This window comes from Meles meles, chromosome 7 (genome assembly GCF_922984935.1).
Source record: "Meles meles chromosome 7, mMelMel3.1 paternal haplotype, whole genome shotgun sequence".
Lineage (NCBI taxonomy): Eukaryota > Metazoa > Chordata > Mammalia > Carnivora > Mustelidae > Meles > Meles meles.
This window is the reverse complement of record NC_060072.1, coordinates 102,497,060-102,524,224: the sequence shown is the minus strand read 5'-3', so window position 1 is coordinate 102,524,224 and position 27,165 is coordinate 102,497,060. Positions and strand designations below refer to the sequence as shown.

General features: G+C 47.4%; 1 protein-coding gene and 1 pseudogene across 1 annotated transcript in view; both read left to right on the top strand.

The window, feature by feature from the left end:
- LOC123946589 (serine palmitoyltransferase 1-like) overlaps positions 1-13,257 on the top strand; it is a 37,773-nt gene extending 24,516 nt beyond the window's left edge. Inside the window, exons 4-6 of the mRNA XM_046012063.1 lie at positions 540-669; positions 3,910-3,999; positions 13,200-13,257. Coding sequence (XP_045868019.1) covers positions 540-669; positions 3,910-3,936 — 157 coding nt within the window. The 3' untranslated portion in view covers positions 3,937-3,999; positions 13,200-13,257. The remainder of the gene's footprint in view (positions 1-539; positions 670-3,909; positions 4,000-13,199) is intronic.
- On the top strand, positions 7,412-23,630 carry LOC123946588 (annotated as a pseudogene).
- Positions 23,631-27,165: the final 3,535 nt, after the last annotated feature.

Sequence of the window (27,165 nt, the reverse complement as noted above, 5' to 3'; positions counted from 1 at the left end):
GGCTTGTACTTAGAAAAACAGGGAAAATAGGACTATTCCATCTTCGTGGCAGAAGCCTTGCATATACTTTAAAATAATGCAGCTTAATGTCAGAGACATCCTCCCTCCCTAACTCAGTTTAGAAGATCTTACTGGACTTTCAGCTGCCAAAACCAGAGTCAACAGTTGGTATCACTTCTCATGGCAAAATAAGGGCAGAGTCTGCGCCAGTCAAATCCGAGACGCCACCAAGGGTGAGATCACCAGCGTTGTGTTTCTCAGAAAGAAAAAATTGCTGTGGGTGAACAGATGTGCATGCTGACTTCTGAGATGGTAAAATGAGGCAGGGGTGTGCTCCGTGCAAAGGAGTGAGCGTGGTCACTCTGAAAAAGACGTGCAGAGTGAGGCACAAACAGTGGCGTGTAAGCCATCAGATGTTCTTACTGATCTGCGTGTTAACAAGTGCGCATTGAGCAGCTACAGAAAGCAAGCATTCCTTTTCCAAGAATGTTGACAAGACCTTTTAAAACCCCAACTTGGTGGGTCTCTCTTCCTTGCAGAGACAGAGCTGCCTGCTTTGCCATTCAGAAAGGATTGCAGGCATCACGGAGTGACATTAAGTTATTTAAACATAATGACATGACCCACCTGGAGCACCTGCTGAAGGAACAAGAGATGGAAGATGAAAAGGTATGGTTCTTTTGAAGAAAATTATACAGTTCTTTGTGCTTGCTAACCAGCTAAATTATATATGAAATGGTAATTTGTCATGAAAAGTGCCTGCAGATCACTTTTGGATATGAAGTGAGGTCATTCCTGCTTATTAAACGCACTCCATGTTGGAGAGGCAGGTCTGATTGTAATTGCCTCATCATCGCCGTAATTACTTATGGCAGCTTTGGGGGAGGTAAAGCGGGCAGCTTTCTAGAAGAGAAGAGCAGCGTGCACGTCGGGGAGCGGGGGTGTACTCCCCAGTCTACAAAAGTAATGCCGGAACACACTAGTTCTTATACCTGTATCTGGGGCACTGTCTTCAGAGGAGAATCAGACATGGTTTAGAGATTCAGAGATGGTCACAGTGTGATGTAAAAAAGCAAGAGAAGGGAAACCACCTACACCCAGCGCTGGTGCAATAGTTACTATATAGTGTATCCACAGCAGAGTAGTGTATCTCCATTGAAATCATGTTTTTAGTAATTATTAATTAAAATAATTTTTTTAAACTCAGGTTCTAACACTATGGCAGTAAAATCCTGATTTGAACAGAGTTTATAAAAAGGATGGTCACTATCAATGGGTCTTGTAACTACCTGATCTGTTAAAAATTTTGTGCACTTTCCCATTTCCCAAGATTCCTACATTGAGTATTTTTTTTTGTTTTGTTTTGTTTTGTTTTTATTTACAGCATAACAGTGTTCATTGTTTTGGCATCACACCCAGTGCTCCATGCAGTACGTGCCCTCCCTATTACCCACCACCTGGTTCCTCAACCTCCCACCCCCCCCGCCCCTTCAGAACCCTCTGGTTGTTTTTCAGAGTCCATAGTCTCTCATGGTTCATCTCCCCTTCCAGTTTCCCTCAACTCCCTCTCCTCTCCACTCCCCGTGTCCTCCATGTTATTTGTTATGCTCCACAAATAAGTGAGACCATATGATACTTGACTCTCTCTGCTTGACTTATTTCGCTCAGCATAATTTCTTCCAGTCCCGTCCATGTTGCTACAAAAGTTGGGTATGCGTCCTTTCTGATGGAGGCATAATACTCCATTGTGTATATGGACCACATCTTCCTTATCCATTCATCCGTTGAAGGGCATCTTGGTTCTTTCCACAGTTTGGCGACCGTAGCCATTGCTGCAATAAACATTGGGGTACAGATGGCCCTTCTTTTCACTACATCTGTATCTTTGGGGTAAATACCCAGCAGTGCAATTGCAGGGTCATAAGGAAGCTCTATTCTTAATTTCTTGAGGAATCTCCACACTGTTCTCCAAAGTGGCTGCACCAACTTGCGTTCCCACCAACAGTGTAAGAGGGTTCCCCTTTCTCCACATCCCCTCCAACACACGTTGTTTCCTGTCTTGCTAATTTTGGCCATTCTAACTTGTGTCAGGTGGTATCTCAATGTAGTTTTAATTTGAATCTCCCTGATGGCTAGTGATGATGAACATTTTTTCATGTGTCTGATAGCCATTTGTATGTCTTCGTTGGAGAAGTGTCTGTTTATATCTTCTGCCCATTTTTTGATATGATTATCTGTTTTGTGTGTGTTGAGTTGGAGAAGTTCTTTATAGATCCTGGATATCAACCTTTTGTCTGTACTGTCATTTGTAAATATCGTCTCCCATTCCGTGGGTTGCCTTTTTGTTTTGTTGACTGTTTCCTTTGCTGTGCAGAAGCTTTTGATCTTGATGAAGTCCCAAAAGTTCATTTTCGCTTTTGTTTCCTTGGCCTTTGGAGACATATCTTGAAAGAAGTTGCTGTGGCTGATATCGAAGAGGTTACTGCCTATGTTCTCTTCTAGGATTCTGATAGATTCCTGTCCACGTTGAGGTCTTTTATCCATTTCGAGTTTATCTTTGTGTACGGTGTAAGAGAATGGTCGAGTTTCATTCTTCTACATATCGCTGTCCAGTTTTCCCAGCACCATTTATTGAAGAGACTGCCTTTTTTCCATTGAATATTTTTTCCTGTTTTGTCGAAGATTATTTGACCATAGAGTTGAGGGTCCATATCTGGGCTCTCCACTCTGTTCCACTGGTCTATGTGTCTGTTTTTATGCCAGTACCATGCTGTCTTGGTGATCACAGCTTTGAGTATTTTTAAGTCGTAATAAAAATACTTCATTTTGGAAAGGTAGGGGGAGGCTCGCCTCTCTTCATGTCCTCCCCCGTGACCCCCAGCAAACCCATGGCGTTCGGGTCTGAGTCAAGAGTGGAGTGAAGGTGGTCAAGCCAACTCAGGGGCGTGTATTCTGCATGCTCTGAGTGTTACAGCCGTGGGTTCTGCATGTCCCTCGTTAGAAGCTTAGAGGCAAGAAACCTTTGCACAGGAAGATGGTGCCAGTTCTACCCAAGGATCTCAGTATTTTTCAACCTTGCACACCTGAATCATCTACAAATTCCCCAGGTGGGTGGCATATTATTAGTGACATGCCATCAGCGGGGTGCAGGAAGGTTCTGTGTTGTCTGAAGTAGCCCTCCACCACTGCCTCAGACGTGCCTGGATGAGGTCATAGTTGAGTTTTACTGGACCTGGTGGTTAGGAAGGATTATATCTGCTGTTTGATAGATGAAGGAGAACAGGGTTTGTCTGTTCAACTTTTTATTATGGAAAATCTCAGGCATATTCAAAGGAAATATAGTAGTATAAGAAGCCTTGTGCCCTCCTCCCAACCTTTTATCAACATTCTGCCTTCTTGTGTCATCAGAGCCTCTGTCAAACTCCCACCCCATCTGCAATGATTGCCATCATCATTGTAGTAGCTCTGTTTTAGGCAAACCTGGTAGATGTTGAAGTGAACAAATCCTGGCCATACATTTTGACCAGTGGACAATCCAAGTATCATGGCCCCGTTGTGACCTCAAATGTGCCCATCTCCCCAGAAATTTCCCTTGGGCTATCTCAGTCATTCTGGGTTTGGGGAGTTTTGTTTGGCTTCGGCATTCTCAGAGCACCTAACTTGCGTGTGTGCATGCATGTGTGCAGTCAGCTCATGGATTGGATGAACTGGAAAACATGAGAAAAGACAGCACTGTTGTCTCAAAATAACAGGGTATAAAACCTTGAACTTGAAACTCACCCAGACTGTCTATTGGTTTACTTATTCAGATGAATAGATTTTGTCGGATGGAGTGCTAGGAAGCATCTAACAGATTCTGCATTTGGAGTTACTGAGATTTAAAATGTCTTTTTTTTTCCCCTTTTAAAGAATCCTTGCAAGGCTTGGGTCACCTGACATTTCATCGTCATGGAAGGGCTATATATGAACACTGGGACTATCTGTCTGCTCCCAGAACTGGTAAGCCACCACGCTCACCGAGCATTGCAGTACTCAGAGGGGGGCGGTTTGTTTATGTGCACTTCTCATGTCTAACGCCTGCGCTGCTTGCATAACGGTCTCTGACGTACCCAGGAAGCAGATGAGCATTACGTGCCCACTCTGGTCTTTAAGCAATAATCAAGACTCAGCTTTTTTTTTTTTTTTTAAGATTTTTTTTTTTTTTAAGATTTTATTTATTTGACAGAGATCACAAGTAGGTAGAGAGGCAGGCAGAGAGAGAGAGAGAGAAAGAGGGAAGCAGGCTCCCCGCTGAGCGGAGAGCCCGATGCGGGGCTCGATCCCAGGACCCTGAGATCATGACCTGAGCCAAAGACAGAGGCTTTAACCCACTGAGCCACCCAGGCGCCCCAAGACTTAGCTTTTTAAAACCTACTGTATTGAGGTGTAATTGACTTACAAGCATACAGTTTTTTTTGTTTAAAGACTTTTATTTACTTTATTTGAGAACAAAAGAAAGCACGAGCCGTGGGGAGGGGCAGAGGGGGAGGGAGAAGCAGGGAGCCCAACATTGGGCTCAGTCCAAGGACCCCGAGATCATGACCTGAGCTGAAGGCAGATGCTTAACCAACCGAGCCACCCAGGTGCCCCCAAACAGCTCCTTTAACAGGAAAAGCAATATACTGTTTTTAGAAAGCATTACTGCTGAGATTTCTCATTCACTGAGCTGAAGCTCACACAAGATAAAATTAGCTATTTTAGAGAGTACGGTTCTGGCGTTTGGCATAGGGACCATGTTATGGGACCATCAGCTGTCTAGTTTTCTCCCAGTAGGCCCCTGCCACTAAGCAGTCACTCCCCATTTCCCTCTGCCCTTAGCCCCTATCAACCACCAGTCTGCTTTCTGTCTCTATGGATTCACCCGTTCTGGAGATTTCTGATAAACGGGATCATACCATCTATGACATTTTGTGTCTGGCTTCCTCCACTTCTGGTGTTTTTGTAGTTCCTCCGGTTTGCAGTGTGCACCAGTCCTTCGTTCCCTCATAGCACCGAGTCGCAGTCCATTGTGTGGACGTGCTACATGGCTCCTGTGCTGATGGCGGTGGACCGCTGCTGCTCTCTGGCTGCTGGGAGGGCGGCCATGAGCTCGTGTGCAAGCACTTGTTTGAATCCCTGTTTTCAGTCCTTTGTGCGTATTCTTGGCCGTACAGTTACTGGATCAAATGTTGATTCTATGCTTAACTTACTGAGCACCTGCCAGATGGTTTTCCCCAGTGGCTGCACCATTTTACACCCCCTACCCCGCCAAGAGCCGGGCAGGGTGCCGGTTTCCCCACAAGTGCTACCCCACAGCCTCACCGACACTCGGTTGTTTTTGATTTTGCCACACCAGTAGGTGTGAAGCACGTGGTTTTGATTTGCATTTCCTGGAAGACCAATGATGTTGAGCCTCTTTTCTTGTTTTTGTTGGCTGTGTATTTTTGGAGAAGAGACTTCAGAAGTCTTTCGCCCATTTTCAAATTGGGTTGTTTGTCTTTTTATTGTGAAGTTATAAGAGTTCTTTCTATGTTCTGGATACTAGACCCTTACCAGATACATGACTTGCAAGTATTTTCCCCACAGTTCTGTAGGTTGTTTTGTCATTTCTTTGATTTGTGTCCTTTGATGCACTGAAGTCTTTAATTTTGATGAAGGCCAGTTTGTCTAGTTTCTTGTTTGCTTGTGCTTCTGGTCTCCTAGCTGAGAAATTTGTTGTCAAATTCAGAGTCATGAAGATACACCCCTATGTTTTCTTCTGAGAGTTTTGTAGTTCTAGCTTTGTTGTAGGGCCCTGATCCATCTTGGTTTTGTTTTTGTTTTTGTTTTTATAGATTTTTTTTATTTATTTGAGAGAAAGAGAAAGAGAGCCCAGAGGGAGATGCAGAAGTGGACTTCCCACAAGCAGGAAGCCCAATGCAGGGCTTGATCCCGGAACCCTGGGATCATGACCTAAACCAAAGGCAGACATATTACCGACTGAGCCCCACAGGCGCCCCATCTGATCCATTTGGACTTAATTTTTGTGTGTGTCCAGTTTCGTTCTGTGTATGGTTTCCAGTTGTCCCTGGACCATCTGCTAAAGGAACTGTTGTCTTCCATTGGGTGGTCCTGGTCTTTTGGCCGTAGAGAGACAAGCTCTCTAGCTTTCAGGACTCTCCTGTCTGTTCCGTTGTCTGTATGTCTAGCCTTTTGCCAGTATCACAGCATCTCAATTCCTTTGCTTTATAGTAAATTTTGAAATCAAGGCATGTGAGTTCTCCAACTTTGAGATTGTTTTTGGTTATTTGCGGCCCCTGGAGATTCCTTTTGAAGTTTAGGATCAGCTTTTCCATTTCTGTAAAAAAAAAAAAAAAGTCCCATTGAAATTTCGATAGGGATTGTACTGAATCAGGATTGTATTAAATCTGTAGATTGCTTTAGGAAGTATTTCCATCTTAATGATATTAAGTCCTTGAATCCATGAACACAGAAATATTTCCATTTATTTAGATCTTCTTTAGTTTCTTTCAGCAGTGTTTTGTTTTTTTCACTATCAGTTCTGACATCTCTTTGGTTAAATTTATTCCTAAGTATTTTAGTCTTTTCGATGCTCTTATAAATTGACTTGTTTTAGGGATTGTTAACTGCTAGTTTATAGAAATACAACTGATTTTATACGGTTTTTTACTTTTTATTTCATTGTTATTATTTTTTTAAGACTTTATTTTTAATGTATTTGCTATACCCAGCATGGGTCTCAAACTCACAACAGTTGGATTCTGCCAACTGAGCCAGCCAGGCACCCCTGGATTTTGTGTTTCGATCTTGTATCGTGGAATATTCTGTATGTAAGCTCCTGTAATCTATGAGTAGAGATAGTGTTACCTCTTCCTTTCCAATTTGGATGTCTTTTATTTTATTTTTCTTGCCTGACTGTTCTGGCTGGAACCTCCCACACAGTGTTGACTAGGAGTGGCGAGAGGGGGAAGCTTTTCAGGCTACGACCACTGACTATGATATTAGCTGCGTGTTTTCCATAAATGCCCTTTATCAGGTTGAGGAAGTTCCCCCTCGTCCTAATGTGTTGTGTGTTTATACCATGACAGGTTTGGATTCTGTCAGGTGCTTTTTCTGCATCAGTTGATGAGTCGATTATGTGGTTTTCCTTCATCCTATTAACAGAGTCGAGATTATCTACGGTGAACTGCCTTTGCATTCAGCCAGTGAAACTGGAATCTGAGTCCGTCAGTTGAATGGGGATTCAGAATAAGGGTTTCATACCTTGTTTTTAAAGTTTTTCACTGTTTCTTGAGGAAATCTAAATACATCTTTAAATATCCTGGAAGAGATGTATCCGTTTTCCTTTTCCTGTTTTCATGCCAGAGGCTGACAGAAGCATATCGGGGTGACAGTGGCCAAAAGGTAGCAGCATTGCGTGGTTAGCACTGCAGCAGTTGGAGAGCAGTACTGATGCAACCAAGCCATGAAACAAAATACAAAGTGTAAGGGACAGGTCAGATACATATTAGCATTGAGTATGTAAAGATGACGGGATACAGATTAGGGTTTGACTTCGGGATTTCTGTTTCATTTCACTGCTCTGTGTGTTTGTGCACCAGTATTGTCATAATACTACTAAAAACTTTCTAAAACATGATTTTTAGAAAATTTCTCACTCATAAAACATTCCATACATATTAATGGATGGAAACAGTATTGAAAAGATAGAATTTTCCCCAAATTAGCTTATCCATTGTGAATTAAAATCCACCAAAATTTTAGTGGTTGATAATTACTATACTTTAATTCGCCCGTGAAACTGATCATGTTCATAGTATTTTGGGGTAAATTAGGTAAACATTGGAGGAGGAGAAAGCTGGATGCAAGCATGCATGTGTTCAGCTGTGTTAACAAAAAAGTAACATGAATAATAAGAAAACCTACAGATAAATATACAAATATAAAAATACTTTGACTACTTATTTTCAATCTACAAACCCATTTCAGATATGGGTTGGAAATCTCAAATATGGTGGAAATCTTAAAAGATGTAAATCTTTTTTTTTTTCTTTTAAAGATTTTATTTATTTATTTGACAGAGAGAGAGATCACAAGTAGGCATAGAGGCAGGCAGAGAGAAAGGGGAAGCAGGCTCCCTGCTGAGCAGAGAGCCCGATGTGGGGCTTGATCCCAGGAGCCTGGGATCATGACCTGAGCCGAAGGTAGAGGCTTAACCAACTGCGCCACCCAGGTGCCCCAAGATGTAAATCTTTTTTTTTTTTTTTTCTTGTAATTTGAGTAGCACTGAGAAAGGGTCTGTGCTATGTGTTGTGCGCTCGCCAACATGATTTCCCACATGTTTACTAGTTTTATTTTTTTTTAAGATTTTATTTATTTTTTTGACAGACAGAGATCACAAGTAGGCAGAGAGGCAGACAGAGAGAGAGGAAGGGAAGCAGGCTCCCTGCTGAGCAGAGAGCCCGATGCGGGGCTTGATCCCAGGGCCCTGGGATCATGACCTGAGCTGAAGGCAGAGGCTTTAACCCACTGAGCCACCCAGGCGCCCCCCTCCCCCCCACAAGATGTAAATCTTAAAAGATGTAATTCTCTTGTTCCGTTCTTGTGCCTCGAAGCCTTGTAGTGTTTTTGAGAATGCTGTGCATTGAAAGTGACCTAAGTGTGCTGGGTGTCCTGGTACAAGGGTGGTGTTTTCCATTCAATGCTGTTTCTCGAAGGTTCACTTCAGCACAGAGGTGCGCTGACATCTGCTGCTGCTCCTGTGTGGGCTCTGCCATCCCATCACTGGGCTTACTTGCCCTGCTCTTTGCGGCCAACAGCTTACAGGACTGCTGGGGGTCTATGTTCTGGTATCCTGGCTTCTCAGCTGGACCCACTGGGAAAGCCCTGGAGACCACATGATCTGCCCACAGAGTCCTTCCACAGCCCAGGGTAGTAACAGGGAAGATCAAGGGCAGGGAGAACGCTTAGCACTGCTTCCCCTGGGCTCCCTGCCCCCCTCGCCGGGCAGCACCCCACCTCAGCTCCCGGCCACCCACTCCCAGGACACAGTGGTGGCTGCTGCAAATGAGGGTTATAAGAGCCTTCTGCCCACATGTGACATACATGTAATCTTAGTGAAGCAGTGGCGGACTAGGGAAGAAAACAGTATCTGTTAAGAAGCTCTAACCCAGAGTTCCTGCCTGTCCTACGGCATCCAGGTGTAAATCTTTTGACTCTTCATAGACTTCCACTCTTTCCATGCAAAACCGAAGGGACAGTGATACCCTGGCTAGCCCCCACCATGGAGGAGAGAAGGGGTGCTTGTGATTTATAGACTGAGAGAAAGCACACAAATACCATGGCTGATGATTTGTGGAACGAGGCCAGGTAGGAAGAAGGAAGTAAAAGGAAGGTGAGGTGTCCTTTTCTTTCAGACTGTAACAGATGTACTGAGGAGTCTGAAGGGTGGCCAGGGGGGTCCAGGGCCCAGCAGACACCACAGACCCCTGAGCCTCACCAGAACGCACAAATCTCAGTTCCATGTCTGTAATAGACACCTGCTCTGGATATGTAGTTTCCTTCCCTGCACACAGTGCCTCTGCTAAATCTACTGTCCTTGGACTTATGGAATGCTTTACCCATTGGCATGGTGTCCCACACCGTGTTGCCCCTGGTCAAGGAGTGTGTTTCATAGCAGATGAAGGGCAGCAATGAGCCCATGATGGTAGAATTCATGGTCGTACCATGCTTTCCACCATCCGAAGCAACTGGCTTGCTAGAACAACAAAATGGCCTTTTAAAGACTCAGTTACAGAGCTGGCTGGGTGGCAGTCACTTGCAGGCAAAATTTGTCCTGGGGCAGCATTCTTCAGGAGGCTGGGTATGCTCTGAATCAATGCGTCCGTATGTGATGCTCTTTCTCCCATAGTCAGGATTCACGGGTCCAGGAAGCTAGGGCTAGAAATGGAGGGACACCTGTATTACCCTAGTGACGTCACTAGGAAATCTTTGCTCCTTGTTTCTGTGACCTCACGCCCTGCAGATCTAGAGACCCTCATTCAAAGGGAAGAATGCTACCACCAGGAGACATACTGTGGTTCAGTTAAAGTGGAACTTAGGACGGCTACTCGGCCACCTTGGGCTCCTTATGCCTTTGAATAAACACATAAAGATGAGAGGTAAGGTGTTTAATGATCCTAACTATGCAGAAAGATGAGACTGTTAATCCACCATGGAGGAAATGGAGGGCATGTCTGCAGTACGAGAGATTCCTTAGAACCACCAAGCCCTGGGACGAAAGTCAATGAAAAACAACCAGTCCAGGCAGGACTATTGGTAGTCAAGAAAACGGGAATGAAGGGTTGGGTCACCCCACCAGAAAAAGAATCATGACCAGCTGAGGTACTTGTTCACAGCAAATGTAATATAGAATGAGCAGCCAAAGTAGCAGGTAGAAAACACCAGCTGTGACTATGTGACCAGTTACAGAAATAAGGACTCTAATTCTTTTTTTTATAAGATTTTGTTCGTTTGTTTCTTTGTTCAGAGTGCAAGTGGGGGGTGTAACAGAGGCAGAGGGAGAGAGAGAATCTCCAGTGGATTCCATGCTGAGCGCACAGAGCCCCATGTGGGGCTCAATCCCATGACCCTGACCTGGGCCAAAACCAAGAGTCGGATGCTTGACCAACTCAGCCACCCGGGCATTCCAGGACTCTAATTCTTATGAGTTATGAGTTCCTTATTTTGTTATGAGTATTTTTGTGTTGGTCCATCTGTTTTCTTCTTTCTCTTGGTCTCTAATCTAGAGAACATATGACATATGGAGTTTGCACTATAGTATTGAAGTTACAGGTTATCAGGGAGAAGGAACATCTCCAAGGACTTTGTATCCTCTGCTAGGGAATGTATTAGTGCATTCTAAATTGTATGTAAGATAGTTGCGTCAGATAGACAGAAGTATAACCTTGTTATTGTGTTTTTTGGAGATTAAGCATGACTTGAAGAGACGTGTACAGGTCCTAAATTGATAAGGGTTAATTGTGATAGTTAATTATATGTGACAAATTGTGTAGGCCAGAGGACCCAGGTAGCTGATCAAATACATGTCTGGATGTAACTGCAAAGGTATTTTTTTATATGTGATTTTCACTTAAATTTTGAAAAAAGATTATGCTCCATAATGTGGGTGGGCCTTATCTAATCAGTTGAAGGCCTTAAAAGAAAAGATTGAGGTCCCCCAAGTGTGAAGGAGTTCTGCCTCCAGGCAGGATTCAGACTCAAATTGCCACATCAGCTTGGTCTGCCACCAATCTGCAGAATTCACACATGCCAGCTTTCACAGTCAGCAAATTTCTTTAAAATAAATCTCTCTCTGTCTCTATCTCTCTTTTTCTCTCTCAGTAAACACACACACACACACACACACAGAAAGTACTTCACATTTGTAATTAAGAAAATGGTGAATAAAGAATGGAAGATGGGCATCATATTTACTCAGAAATTATTGGCATGTGCCTTGGTTATTAATTATAAAAATTCTAACAGAAGTCTAGTAAATTCTTAACAAGCACCTTCAAAGAAGTATAGAAAAGGACTAGGCTATATACCAAAACCCAGGAAAAAAAAAAAAAAAATGAAAAATGAAAAAAAAAATGAAAACTGCATGAAGTAGTGGGCAAAGTGATCCTAAGAATAAAATTAATCAAATAAGAAACATACACAACTGCAACTAAGAAGGGACATTTAACCATACATCAACAAAACATGAGCATGGGATTTGCTTCTCCTGGAGGCAGTGGAGCCAGGATGCTGGGTTTCTCTAAACTCTGAGCAAGCCAGTCTGGGTTTGATCCTCCGGCAGAGAGCTACCTGCTGAAGAGCTCAGCTGTGGTTTTCTTTCCTTTGGGGAATTGCTGATAGACCATCTGTCACACACTCAGCATAAGCCCGAGCATAAAGAAGAGCAGCATCAGCCACAATTATGATTCTTAAGAATGACTCTCACGGGGCGCCTGGGTGGCTCAGCGGTTTAGGCTGCTGCCTTCGGCTCAGGTCATGATCTCAGGGTCCTGGGATCGAGTCCCGCATCGGGCTCTCTGCTCAGCAGGGAGCCTGCTTCCCTCTCACTCTCTCTGCCTGCCTCTCTGCCTACTTGTATCTCTCTCTGTCAAATAAATAAATAAAAAATCTAAAAAAAAAAAAAAAAAAAAAAAAAGAATGACTCTCACTCCCAAGCTAGCGCAGTATCCTCTCACGGAGAAGAGCCTGGTTAGGAAGCTCGGAAGCCAGGCGACTCACGTTGGATTTCACACGGGGTCCAGGGCGCATGGCTCTGGGGTCAGCTGTTCCCGGGATGAATTGGGAGATCTGACTAGCTCCCTGATCAGCATAAGAAGTGGGTCAGATTGAGCAGGGTGGAGATGCATAACAAAGAAATAAACGTGGACACTTGTGGCTGGCTGATACTCAACCTGGATGGCTCAGTGGGTTAAAGGCCTGACTCCAGATTTCAGCTCAGCTCAGGATCTTAGGGTTAGCTGGGCTAACCAGCACTTAGCAGGGAGTTGGCTGCTAAGTTGCTCTGCTCCCCCGCTCCCCACTGTGCTCTTTCCCAAATAAATATATAAATCTTTTTTTAAAAAGAATGATAAGAAAGGCTGCAGAGTTAAACAAAGTGAAAGACCAGTGAGTCATCATGACATCTCAGATTTCAAAATGATAAGAAATGGAGAACAACCCATCCTCCAAAACATGCCAAACTCAGGGAGGTGCGGAAATCTGTTGCCTTTAAAAAATGTTCCCTTGGAAAATATTTCCAAGGACATCTTCTCTTACCCACTCATTGGGTTTCTTCTGAATATTTACGGCACAGGTATGGAATTAATGCTGTTACATAGAGCATGAACATGATAACAGGCAGGAGCAATGAACCTGGCATCAGAGAATGCATTGGTAAGGCAATGTCCGGTGCTTCAGGATTTTTGGGCAACAGGGCTGGATGTCAGTTTAGCTGTGACTGTGATGGTATCTGTGGGGTGCTGTCTACTTACGGACACAGTCCAGGGGCCAAGCCATGGACTTGGCTTATCTTGCCAGGTCTGTTTAGAGAGAGGGCGAGATCTCAGAATTGTTAAGTAAATTGTCCATTTTTATTAAAGCAGTAATCTTTGAAAAGTTTAAGTACTATTTTTCCATTTCAGATGTTATGTACCACCTGAAGGGACAGTCAGCACTTAGCATCGTGGGAAACCTTGGGGTGACCCATGGGTTTATGCTGTTGAATAAAGCTGCAAGAACCTCTGGGAGCTTCAGTAAAGCACACATTTGCTCAAAATAATTTTTTAAGTGAAACTGTATTAGGAACTAGTTTCAGTCCCTTTCTGGCTCACATTGGCCATTTTTAAAAAGGGGTAGAGGCAATGTAGCCACAGCATGGATTTATCCATTTCCACACCAGCCCGGGGAAAACTCACATTCTGTGTTCTCCAGAGAAGGACGAGCACCATTGTGGTCCACAAAGCGTGACCACACAGCATTCCCATACTTTCATCTAACCAGCGGTGCAGGTGGAAACACACATGGCCTGCCAGTCAGGCAAGTGACTGTAGCTGGGGTCACTGGGACCAGGGAGTTAGTCAGGTCTGCCCACGGAAGTGCATTTTAAAGGAAACTTTCTGTAATGAGGTGTAAACGTCGGCAGAGAGAGGAGCCCTGGCGACTTTCCTACTCCTGCCCCCTACAAATACTAGTGACTGTCTCACTGTCAAGGAAGAGCCATGCACCATTTGTTTTCTTGTAAATGGCAGAATCAGAATCTACAACTGCCTTGGTGTAGTAGAGCAGGTCTTATCAACTTGACATTCAGCATGATCCAATGTCCTAGTAAAGCCTGCTTCAGGTTCACTTGAACTTGCTTGAACTTCTAAGGATCCAAGAAGCTAATTAATACCATTTCATAAAAATTTCCTGATGGGGGGTCAGGGCTCGGATGGTTAAGTGTCTGCCTCTGTCTGATCTTCAGATCCTGGGACCCAGCCCTGTGTCGGGATCCCAGCTCAGTGGGAAGTCTGTTTCTTCTTCCCTCTCTGTCTGTCCCCCATTTGTACTCTCTGTCTCTCTCTCACTCTGTCTTTCTCTCAATTGAATAAATAAGATCATAAAAAAAAAAAAATTCCCAACATCATATCTAGGGAGGGACTGTCACTTCCCTGTCAATTAAAGACAACAATAATCCAAATTGTTGAAACATTTGTGCATATTCCGCTTTGATCCTGGAATAATTTGGTAGGTTGTCTTCATCATGTTGATGCTTTCCTTTTCTGTGTGCCATACTTTCCAGTGCTATGAGAACATGCACGTAAGCCCATTTTTAAAATTCAGTAGCTCCTTCTGGAATATTCTGGAGTGGATGACCACCACTCACACCTCACCAGCCCATATGAGAGCACCTGTGATCCTGCTCCTTCCCCAGCATCATTTTTTAGCTTAGCCAGTCTGATGATTGAAATGCATTATCATATCCTCCAATGTGTTCAGTTCGCTCTGTCGATGGAAGACTCAGGTAGGAGGCAAAGTGATTGCAACTTAACTAATCCTAGCAAGCTAAAAGACTAGAGATCATATGCAGCAGAAGTATCCTCTGTGTAGTGAAAGGGACCTCAAATATCCTTCAGGTCTCACTGAACTGGCTTTGTTTACAAAAATAATTGGAACCTAAACTCCTTCTCTAGATACTAACATAAATATTAAGAAGGTTTCACCATAAGCCTGGGAGAAACGCAGAACCATTCGGAAGTTCTTGTCTATTTCAGGGAATGTTCTATAATCTGGGGCTTGTGCCTCTTCGGCCCAGAGTTTGGGCAGGTCCTCAACTGACCTGGGATTTGAATAGATGACACAGAGGCACAGATGTGCTCAGTGCTACAGTGTGGGCTATTGAGTGAGCACTCCCAGGTAAAACATTTCTCAAACCTTGGCATTCATCACAGAGAAGGCAGGGTGGTATACCCTGTGTTCTATCATTGGAGATTTTATAATGTGTCAGATGAAGCACAAGGAAGAGGAAAACAGGAGTGGAATCCACCTCCGTGAGCATCAGTGTCATTACGAGGCACTAATAGTGCACTTCAGATGTCTGCCCAGCATAAACATGGAAACATTGTGCTCTTCTTCCCCAGAGATACATATTACACATAAATATGTGGATCAGTGTTTATAACTAAACAAGCAAAATGCTCCAAACCTGAAAGCCCCATCTAATTTTCTTCAAAAGCTGCAATATATCTCAAATGTTTACTTTTCCCCATGTTTTATTTATGAAAAGCTCCTTTTTCTCCGTCACTTGGCAAGCCTGAAAGTCCCTGGCCTAAATTCAAATACATTTTCACCACCTCTTCTTTGCTTTAACAAAATCCATCCACAAGTGTGAGGCCTGGTCTGATCTGTTTTCTGTTGAGTCACGGTCACCTTGCTCCACGAGCCTGGGTGGTGGGCCAGCCAGGACCCAGGTCCTGCTGCTTGGCACAGTCAGAATGCAGCCCACTAACAGCCACAGCAGAATACCTTCATTTACTGCTGAAAACCTCCAGCCAGGAGGAAGCAAGTGTCATCTGCTGAGAATCACAGGCCTGCATTTTGTTCTTTTAGGTTTGGGAACCATCAGAAAGTGATCTTAGTTGGACTCAGCTTGTCATAAACAGGGCAGTGGGGAGGTTTCAAAACTGAAAGTCACACGGGGATCTTTAAGGTCTTGGCAACAAAGACCCCTGCAGGGCACAAAGCATCTTACAATCAGTTTTTCTCCTCCCTTCCTGTTGGCCGTTTTATTTTTGCTATGTCTAATTTTATTTCCAAAAGGGTTCTTTACATTATCGTGTATCTTAGTGTTTAAAAGCTACAAGCTGACATTTATGAATTATATAGAAGTTATATAGAAGATGTAAGGAATAAGGAAAAGAAACCCGTACACATCCCTCCCCCTGTCCATCAGTCCTGTTCGCTATTCTCTGTGTTTTCTTTATATTTTTTCCAAAGTAAATGCATCACTAAATCGTATTTGATTTTGTATAGTTTTGAAACTAGAACAAACGCAACCATCCTGCACAATTTTTCTGCAAGTCGCTTTTATTTCTTCCTCGGTAGCATGTTTACGTAATTTACACTTACAGTGTTTCGCTGTAGTTCACTGTAAGTTGAGCACGATACTGCAGAGCACATACCTTCCACTCGATGGGACTGGGTTGGTCCCCGTTTTTTATTACTACAAAACGGCAGGTTTTCTCTAGCTCTAGCAGCGGAGTCATTCTTTCAAAAGGCCTGGTCTCTTCAGCCTGGACCAGCCTGGACCATTTTCTAAAGTGATGGCTCTAACTCACAGCCCCACCACAGTCAGAGCCCATGGGCACAGGCATGACATCATCACATGGGCAGCTTTCCATGATGTCAGCAAAACACTCCATACCCAAGACATTCGCAGAACTGAAGCTACTTTCTTGACACCAGTGTGAATGTTGAGAAACTTGGGCTCTCTGGTAGCAGTTCGCTGCAAGCCTGGGAGAAATGTGGACTCATTTGGAAGTTCTTACCTACTTAAAAGAGTGTTCTCAGAAAGAAAGGAGAAATGGGGAGGAAGACAGAATATTTGTAGAAATGGCTGAAATCTTATCAAATTTGATGGAAACCCTTAATTATAGAGTCAGTATTTACCTGCAGTAAAATAAAAACAAGCAGATCTGCTCTTAGATACATCACAGTCACACCATGGAAAAACAAGGGAGAAATTTTGAAATTGCACGACAAAAACTTCCCTTCATATACAGACAACCACATTAGATTAACCACTGACTTCCAATCAGAACCAGTGGGGTGAAGGCCCTGAAATGACACTAGTAAAAAAGCTGAAAGAGAAAACTTGTCCAGGTGCCTGGGTGGCTCATTCTGTTGGGCATCTGACTTTTCATTTCAGCTCAGGTCATGATCTCAGGGTCCTGGGATCAAGCCCCATGTCAGGCGCCCTGTTCAGTGGGGGGTCTCCTTCCCTATCCTTCTGCTCCTCCCCTTGCTCATGCACACACACACACTCTCTCTCTCAAATAAATCTTAAAAAAAAAATTCTCAACCCAGAATTCCATACTTAGCAAATCTGTCTGTCAAAAATGAAGGCAAAATAAAGATATTCCAAGATACACAAACTTACAAGAATTACTAAAGGAAATCTTTGAACCAAAAAAAAGCAAAAACAAAACAAAATGAAAACTCGATTCCAAGATTTGAAAATGCTGGATTTGTTAAGGAATGTGCATGAGCATGTGCATGTGTGCCTATACAGAATGCCGTGAAAGTGTTGCTGCAGTTTACTCTCTGCTCATCTCAGAAGGAAAACCACTACAAAGGACTGAGAACTGTACCTGGGAGGATTAACTATTTCACTCTTTTTTGTACTTCCTTAGCTTTATAAATTTTGAATAATCATTAATTTTCTAAGTCCCTCTAGTTGATGTTAGTGAAGATTAATTGAAACAAAACATCTTAAGATGTTTTCAAAATGCACATGGCTAAAGTCGCACAAAAGAAATTTGAGTTTCTTTTGTACTAGGGTGATGCAAGGCAAGAACATACAATGTGAGGAGACTGGAGCTGCAGACAGAGGACAAAAGTTCCTGGAAATTAACCAAAATTCCAAGGACAACTCCCGATTTTTAAAAGCTATGAAGCTGATGGAGTGCAACTGGAGATCTCAAGGGGAACAGGTATTCTTTGAGCTCCACGCAGGATGAAAGGCAAATTGACAAAGGTCTTTGTCTAGTAGGGTGAGTGGGTAGGAGGAGTGTCAGACCTGGGAGGGTGGAGGGATGACAGAGCTACAGGGCTGGTGGTGAAGAGGGGATGTGGTCCAGCTACTTGTGCCCCTCACCTGCCCTCAAGGACCCTTTGTGACTAGACCACAGCTCTGTGATGTCGGTGTGGGGCTTGTTTCTGCATGGACACACCCAGGGCTCAGTTGCCTGAGGGCAGCAGTGCGATCGGTCACTAACTCTCAGGGCTCAGTTGCCTGAGGGCAGCAGTCCGATCAGACACTAAGGCTTTTCAGAGGAAAGAGATGGAGAATTATCTCTTTCCTCAGGAATTCTTTACTGATGGTTGGCTGAGCTCCAGTCCCACTTCCTGGGCAGTTGATACCATCCAACCTTGATTCATATGTGGACTGAGGCACTTCTTCCTATTAATTTCCTATTTGCAGCCTGATCCATCCTCACTACCACGCAAGAAATACAGGAAGAGGAGGAAGGTAGGGAAGCCTTGGCCCAGACCCGGCGGAGTGTGATTCTATCTTCTTTTCTAGTATTCTCTCCACTTTTCTGAGTCAATGGAGAGACTCCTGAGATGGGAAAGAATAGAACATGTATTCACAGGAGAGAGTAGACCACCATCTATCCAGGACAAGCCAGACCGGGGAGGGGTTAGAAGGACATGAGGATTGCTCCCCAAAGATCTTGGGCCAGAGTCCAGATGTGGTGGAGGGATCCAGGACAGCGTCCCAAACGCAGAGACCAGTGGATCAGAACCGGAGGTTCAGAGCTGGCCCTCCAGCGGAGGTCAGGTCCCTGAGCACTGGGTCTCCTGCTATTGGGGCGGGGGTCCCAGCTTCCCCGTGTTCTCTCAGGACCAAGGGGAGCCATGGAGAAGGAGCAAGAAAAGGAAGAAAAACCAGACTCTGGAAGGTGAGCATCCGCCACTCACCCTGGCGTGCCCCAGTTACACTGAACCCCTGCTCTTAGTGCTCAGCCCCACTGTCTCCAGGACATCAGGACCTGAGCCCCTCCCTCAGCAAACAGAGCACTGCATGGGATGTGGGGGGCGCCAAGGAGGAAGAGGGGAACCTGGAGGCTTCCCAGATTCTGGGCCAGAACTAAACCCCAAGGGGCTGGAAATGGATGTCGCCCAGCAGGGGCCCCAGGGCCTGGACTGGGGGTGGGACCTCCTGCTCCCACTGTGGACAAGCTATTCAACTCCTCTCAGATTCCTCTGTGAGGCCAAGTGGTCTTTCCTCGCCCAGCAAGTTCATGAACGAGGAAGCACTTTGGTAAAGACAAAGCGACCCCAAAGGATCCCCAAAGGATTACAGGTGAATCCTGTAATCACCGTGCAGGCACGTGGCCTTGGACAGTGCTGTTTGGGGCTCCTGAGTCCAATCCCCTAAAGGGACATTGTACCCAGCCTCGCGTAAGACCTCTGGGGCCTGCCTTCTGCTGTGACCTGGTCTCCTGTTTCCAGTTTTCAGAGAGTTCCTGCAAGATTTGGAAGAGGTTCAGGACCTGTTCTCCCTTCTGCAAAGGTAAAGAATCTGCCCCCTTCTCCCCTGGATGGAGCTCCCCGAGTCTATGGTGTGACCCCCGGGCTGCAGGGAATGGCCTCTGGGGCTGTTCGGGGGGGGGGGGGGGGCTGGGAGGAGCTGTGGTGATAGACTGTGACCAAAGCCCGGGGCTGAGGGACAGCAGGAGCATTGTAACGGGTGTGGGGGGTGTAGGACTGTGGGGAACACTCCTGGTCCCGGCTACGACAGCAGCAGCTCATGCCTCCTCTCTCCTGCAGCCACCTGGCAAGGCTTTCTGTCTTGGGAGGTCTTTGACCAGTTCTTAGGCAAGCAGCCCCTGGACAGGTGCACTGAGGACTGCCAGTTGGAGGCCGTCAGCCATGCAGGGAGCCTGTGGAAGATGCTTCTCCCACCATGACCCTTCACCTGCCCGTGCTCCACCGACCGGCCCCCTCGGCCTCCTGCCTCCACCTTGCCAGCAGGACCAATGACCTCCTCAGTTTCTGTTGGTTCACACTCCTCCCTGAGTGCTTCCTGGCTAGCAGAGCCTTTCCTCCACCCGGATGGCTTTTCGCACCAGCCACTTGCTCTTCCCCCTTCCCTGCCATGTCTCCATCCTTCGGAGGCCTCCCCTCAGCCTCTGACAGCCTCCTTGGCCCCAGAGCAGCCGGACTCTCCTTTGACTCTCCCTCAGTGTGACTCAAGGGCACCCCCGCTGTGCCCTATCCCACAGAGCTTGGTTCCGCACACGCCTTGGTCAACTGACAGGGCAGCTTCTCCTGTCCCAGCCACCTCGGGCCTGGGTCACTCATGCTGCCCCATTTTGGCCCTGTCCTGGTGGCAGGCGGCTGCCGAAGACTGGAACCTGTCCACCTCAACACACTTGGTGTCCCATCAAGGGCCTCTGTCCCATGGCCCACCAGAGGCCTTGTTCTGGGAGACCCCACACACAGACAGGGAGAGACTAGATCCCCCCTCCTCAACCCATACGTCCAGAAGCCTCTGGAGATACTCATCGCCAAGAGAACAGAACTGAAATTTTGGAAGGAGAAGGGAAAGAAGGAAAGTTCAGACTACCAACTGACCTCTTTCGGGAGAATGTTCAAGTCCCCAGGTGAGGGGCCGGATACCATGGGCTGCCCGTCCTTCTGGAGCATGAGGGGCAAAGCAAAACAGCTGCTCGGTCCTGAGAAGCCCCCACATCCCAAGATTCCAGGGGACAATTTGGAGCAGAAATCAGCCAGCTCTTTTGGGGTCTCCCCTTTCTGCACAGTGAGTCCCTGGTGGCCACTGTCAGGGTGACCAATCCCCCACTGGAGTTCCCGTCCGTCATATTCAATGAGCTCTCTCATTCCTTGCCGCTCCAGATTCAGGCCATTGTGGTTCCTGGCCTCTCGCTGACCCAGGACTTAAATGACACTTTGGCCCCTCCCCCCTCCCATCAGCCCCAGCCGCTCCCCCTGGACCAGGCCCAGCTCCGGCCTCTAGCTCTGTCCCATCCCAGGCCTGCCTTGCACCCTCTGTCCCAGTGGGACTGCCTTCTCTGCCACCAGAGATGGGGACCTGTGAGGTGTCTTGCCCTGTAGCCCAGAAGACACAGTCTTACATGTCAACTGCCATTCAAAACCTGGAATCTCACTTTCTGAAGAAGCAACTAGAAAGCAGCAAGGTTCCCGATGTGGTGAAAAAATCTCAGGAAGTCTAGCCCAGGTCCTCCAGACCTTCCGAAGGGTGGCCATGCCCCCAAAGGCCAAGGGTCCGTCTCTGTCCTTCCTGGGGACTTGATGGACTCTGCACTCTGGGAGCAACTGGAGTGGCACCTTTGGAAGAGGTTCATGAAGCAAGAAAGGGGCCCGCCCCGCAGGATCCAGCTATCCCTGAAGACACAGCCCCACCATGAGTTCCAGAAGGTGCCTCAGGCACATGACTGGCACAGTCCCACATCTGAGTCTGAGTCTATGGATGGAAACTGCGAGGCCACATAGAAGACTGGGTCCAAGTAGCCACGAAGGATCATGCCAGGAAAAAGCCTGGGCAAGGATTCAAGGTCCAGTGTAGGGAGGATCCAGAAAGATCTACACAGGGGCACAACGAGCTCTCCAGGGAAGGCTCCAGGAATAAATCCTGAGGGGCCAGACACAGACCTGAAGCCCTCCAAAGCAGCGGCAGCGAGAAGCGCCAAAAGAAGGATCTGTGAGCCCATTTCAGGAAGTTGGGGCAGTTCAGAGAGGGTCGGATCCCTTTGGATGTTCATCTTTCCCGGCTCACTGCCCACCACTCCTTGGACCTTCCTGGAAAGCCAAGCTGTCACGGGAAACCTGGAAAGCCAGCACTTTCCAAGGGTTGGGAACCCTGCATGACCACTTCCACCATTTTTCTATCCTCAGTCCATACACAGCAGATGCTAGAAGCACATATCATAAGGCTTGGGGTGAAGCACTGGTGGGGCCTCCCCCTCAAGGTTCTCAAGCCTATAAATGTCTTCAAATTGAAGAAGGGCTTCCTCCTCTCCCAGTCCTCCCTTCCCCGCTCAGCCACCTGCATATCCAAGGCCGGCTCGGGGCCTAAGTTCGTGGGAAATCATTCTCACGAATCAGACCCATCAAGGAGAGGTGATGAAGAGTCTTATCCCACCTGGGGGGGGGGGAGGGTCCCCCTCAGTGCTCCCCAACCTATGTGTGAGGAAATCCATCAGGTTCTGGCAAGGACCTCACCTGGTGGTGGCCCTCTGGCTGGACAGGGAGCCAGGCCACCTTCTCGGACCTTCACATACAGCTTTGTGGGCAGAATCTGGCACAGTGAGACTGCCTCAAGGACTCATGAACAGCACCTTGGTGTCAAATGCAAGTCCAGGAACGGCCACGAAGGAGCAAAGGAGGGTGAATAGGGGTCGGGTCTCACGGGACATGACAGTGCTAGAACTCAACTTAGAGTCCCAGGATTTGAGTGCCAAAGAGCCCAGGGAGGCTGGGGAGGTCAAGGAGGCCTCTGCCTGGGGAGTCACCTCAGAACCCCATGTGCTGGCCAACAACCAAGGCCCCATGGCGAGCTGACATGATCAGGGTCTTCAGGGAAAAGCGACAGCCCCCTGCAACCTACAAAGTTGGTCGCCCAAGACCCAGAAGAGCTACGCCTTGAGGCACGGCACAGGGGATCAGAGCCCCGGAAGTTGATGGGGTCATAGAATCAGCCTCGTGATGCCACCCCCACCGTGCTCCTAAAAGACTGTGGAACTGGGGTCCTCCTCCAAGACTGTGCCACTGAGAGTCTCCTTCAAGACTGTCAGTCCAACGTGTTCCTTGCTGCCGACATCTTGGCCTCTTAGGAATCTCTGTCTGGCTTCTAGAGCGGGTCCAGTGAAGACACATGAACCTCCCAGGTGCTGCATGGCCAAAGATCCTATGGCCAGAGCCCCCACAGGCTGCCAGGACTCCTAGGACTGCTGCACCAATGTAAGAGCCTGAGCAGGTCATGTGCCCCCCACCCCCACCCCAAGGGGAGAGAGAGCTCCAGGAGGTCTTCCTTGAGAGAGCCTGCCAAAGAGTTGTCAGAACTGAAGGTCTTCCAGATCAGTGAGGTGAGATGTCCCGTCCAGAGCAAGGAGTCAGCAGAGGCCACAGGAAGCAAGGTCTGTGAAATCTTGCTGAGGAAGGAGGAGGCTCCTCCACTAAACTACTTCAGGAGAAGGATGAAACACTTGCTACAGTGGCTCTTTCCCAGTAGAGGCAAAAGACTAGAAGATTCCCTTCAAAAGGGCAAGCCTTCACCATCCAAGGGCCGGGGACAACTCATGGGCAGGTCGGCCATGGACAGCGCTTCTGCCGAGGCTCAGGTCGTCGTGACCGCTGTGGAGTGGATCCTAGAGGAGAAAATGGTGCCTCACTAGGGGCTCAGGGCCTCGGTGTTCAGCTGGTGCAAAACGATCTCCAGGCTTTGGCAGACCCCAATGTCTGCTACCACAGGGTCCTCTCTTACCAAGAGAAGATGAGAGTGATGAGGGAGACAGCCAGTCCACAGGGCACCCCAGGAGCCGCAGCTATGTCAACAAGACCGAGTGGATCGGGTGGCCCTTCCCCAACAGTGTGCTGGGGTGCCCAGCCAGACCCTGCCAGTACGGGTCCCTGGTGCCAGGCCCTTCAGGCCGCACCCAGCAGCCCCACTGCCCCAGGCACTGCCTCCTTCAAAGATACATCTCACCTGGCCAGCCACTGTGTGCTTCTCATGCCTTTCCTGGGAGGACAACTTTCCTCCAAGGAAAAATGCAAACGATGCAAAGAAAAACTTTTTTTCTCACATTAGCATATCCTCTATGGGCTAATGGCTTCTCCGTGCCACAATTATTTTGCTTCTTCAAAATATATGTGTTTTGTTTTTGTTTTTGTTTTTTTCTCATGAGTGGTGCTGGCCTCTGTGTGTGCCCTGCTGCAGTGGGAGGGAGGGATCAGGGTCCGTCTCCCCGAGGGCCTGCTTTGGCTTCCAGAACAAATGGGGCCTTGGAGGATGGGTGACCTAGGGGCCCACCCCTGCCCCTTTGCTCATTCTCCTTCGCTTTCCACAACAAGGTGAACAAGACCCAGACCAGGACCTTGCTCTGCCCATCCTCTCCTGCTTTCCCTCCTCCTGGAACTTGTGTGGCTGTAGGGAGGGTCTGCCGAGGCAGAAATCCTGCTCAGTCTCCAGGAAGTTGGGGATCTAGGTCAGAGTGGGGCCCGCAGTTGGAAGGCACAAGGCTGGCCCTGAGGGCAGAGGTGAGAAATCCTGCCATCACCACCCCCCCACAGTCTCCTGTGGGAAGTAGAGGACAGCTACCCCAGGAGCCTTCTCTCCCCAGGAAATCCCATCTTAGCTCCATGCAGCCTCTCGTCTCACACGTGGAGCAGCAAGGGATGTGCTCACACCCAGCTCTGAGGGTGTGTGTGGGGTTCCGCAGAGACCCCCAGGGACCAGCCTGCCCAGCCCCAGGACACTAAAAGGCCTGCTCACCAGCCCCCCTTTCCCTTCTGGGGGATGGAGTGTGTGGCTGTGGGCGGGGGGACCCTGCACTTAGGGTGGGAGTTCAGGAAGGAGACCAGCTAACAGGGTGTGCCCATGCCTGGTGTGATGACTGAGGACCCTTGGTGTCCCACTGCCACCCAAGGGCCCAGAGTGGAGAAGTTAGAGGCCCTAGAGCTGTCCCCGCAGGGTCTCGGCCCCACTCCAGCTGCCAAGCCCAGGGGTCGGGGGTGGAGAGATTGGGGTGGGGGCTGTACAGAAGCCACCTGAGCTCCCACATGGATGGCCAGGTGCCCAGAGGCAGCAAGGCCTTCAGGCAGAGAAGTTAACTTCTGCACAATTTGATAAACTTGTAGGACTGCGGGTCCAGGATGGACTTGTCGTCTGTGCCCTTTACATACACATGTGGCCCAAGGATGGCTCCCAGGGGACTGGTGGGGACTCAGAGGCCAAGGGACGTGCCTGGCTCCCGATTTTGGTTACTCCAGAGTCCGGAGGGGCAGGAGACCCTCGGATGGGGCATGTCCCACCCCCGGCTGGAAGGGACATGTCCAGAAGGAGGGTGGAGTCTAGGAGGGCCACCCCACTGCGTGCCCCGCTCCCAGCCAACCATTGTCCTTTGGGGCTCCCCATACATTGCTCTGATGGAGACCCACAGAGACCCCACACAGCGAACTTTGACAGAGACCACGTGCAGAGACATCTGACCGAGACCCACACAGAGATGGTGCATAGAGACCTCTGCTGGAGACCCACACAGAGACCCCTCAACACGACCCTACACAGAGATCTCCACCAGAGACTCACAGAGGCAGGAGCTAAGTTTCTGCTTATCATGTTACCATTACTTGTTATCATCCACTTTGTAGACAGCAAGTCTTTCTCAGAAACACCCGGAGACCAAGCCCATCCCAGCAGCTGTTGCTATTGAGCTGTTACAAAAACCATGACAGGGGCCATGAACGCCCCGGTGCGAACGGGGAAGTGGGGAGGGCGCCCTGAGGGCAGGCAGCCTGCAGTGCCGATTCCGATGAGGAGGATCTCCTCCAGAAGCTCGTGTGCACATCACTATGGACCACGCTTCCTCCTCTGACAGAGGACCTTTGCTATGCATCCTCCCAATCCATTTCTGATGGTGTTTGGCCACTTATGTAACTGAAGACCATCGGCTTCTAAAATTTAGTGAAATTTATGTTAACTAAAAATTTTGTTTCTTAGACTCTATCTATTAGAGCAAAGGAGGAAGGGAGAAGGACAAGCAGACTCCCCACTGAGTGGTGAGCCCAGGCCACCGGATCTCAGGACCTGAGATCATGACCTGAGTTGAAACCGAGAGGAGGTGCCTTAATCGACTGAGGCAGCCGGGTGCCCCTGACATTTTTGAACAAACTTTCAAAGTTACCGAAGTATTCACAAAATGGTAATGACAGGCATGTTCTGTGCTTGTGGAAGGTTTCCTCTACATGAAGCCCTGAGTCAGGACCTTAGCTTAGAGCACCTTGCTCACAACCCTAACCCCCTCCCCTAACCTTTCCCCTAAACCCTCCTCTAACCACACCCAATAACTGCTTCCCTAACAGCTCCCATGTTCACAGGAATCAATCCATGTAAGTGATGAAGAGAGGAAAGTTCGTTGCTGTTGTCTGCTTTGTAAAGCAAGGTTGGTTACTGCCACTTCTCTTCTGGACTATTTCACAGACTTTAGACAAAGCTTTAGAAGAAAGTTCTCCCTCATCTAGGAGATTGAATCCTCCCACATTTTATGACAAACCTTTCCTACAAACATTTCAGAAATGCCAATATAATACATAATATTTTCTACAAATGAATAAAAGCAAAGATTTATCTCATTCATGTAAATGCTAAGAAAGCAAGATAGCGAATTAGTGATTGAAGCCTCACACCTGAGGCTTAAGCAGACCAGCAGAGACCTGCAGCAGGATCAACTATAGAGAAGGACAATACAAATAAGCGATGACGATTTTGCAATCACGGGACAAACTATGATGTGGGATTTGAAAAATCCTAGAAATGGTCACTGTCTTTTAAGACATCCCTCCTATTCTTTCCCAGTCCGAGGGGCTGGCGAGGCCTCAAATTTTGATTTACCATGAGTTGTAAAAGCTTTTCAATCTGGAGAAGTCCCTTTCTGAAATGGAACCACCCTTTTGTGGCATTCTTTTAAGTCACTTTCTCTCCTTCATTTATTCATCCAAACGTATTTGTTGAACAGCCGGGGTTGGCATGGAGCCTGGAAGAGGACCCCCCCCCCCCAATCAGCCTCTGCTGATTTGAACCAGACAGACATCTGAAGAAAAAGGGCTCATCTGTGCTGAGATCTGTTTCCAGGACACTAAACGTGATTTTTTTCATAAGCAGGATCTCAACAAATCCATGCCATGCCCCTCCCCTGTGTGTTAAGATTAATCAGGTTGTTTTTTATGGAAAGAAAGAAACAGAGGTTGAGGTCAGGAAAGTATCCTGGCCAAGGGGTCATCCCCTGAGAGGCCTGCCCCTGAGACTGAGCGTGGTAGGTTTCCGGAATAACATCCCCCACACTAGGGCACGTGCTGGGAGGAATCCACTTACTAATGGGAGGTTTTATCTATACATACTCCTCAGTTTTCCTACCAAATAGGACTGCTGAGTGATGGAAACACTAAGTAGGGATTCTCAGGGGAAACACCAAGAAAGAAACATCGAGCCTAGGGTGCTGAGTGACTGTCTTTAGTCAATCCTTCATCTGTCTTATGCCTTCAACTACCCCGTCAGCATGCGGAGGGTTTGGATGGATGGGTTCAGAAGCCCTACATTCTCTGACTAAAATAAAGACCCCATGACAAGATTTCACCAGTGGCCAG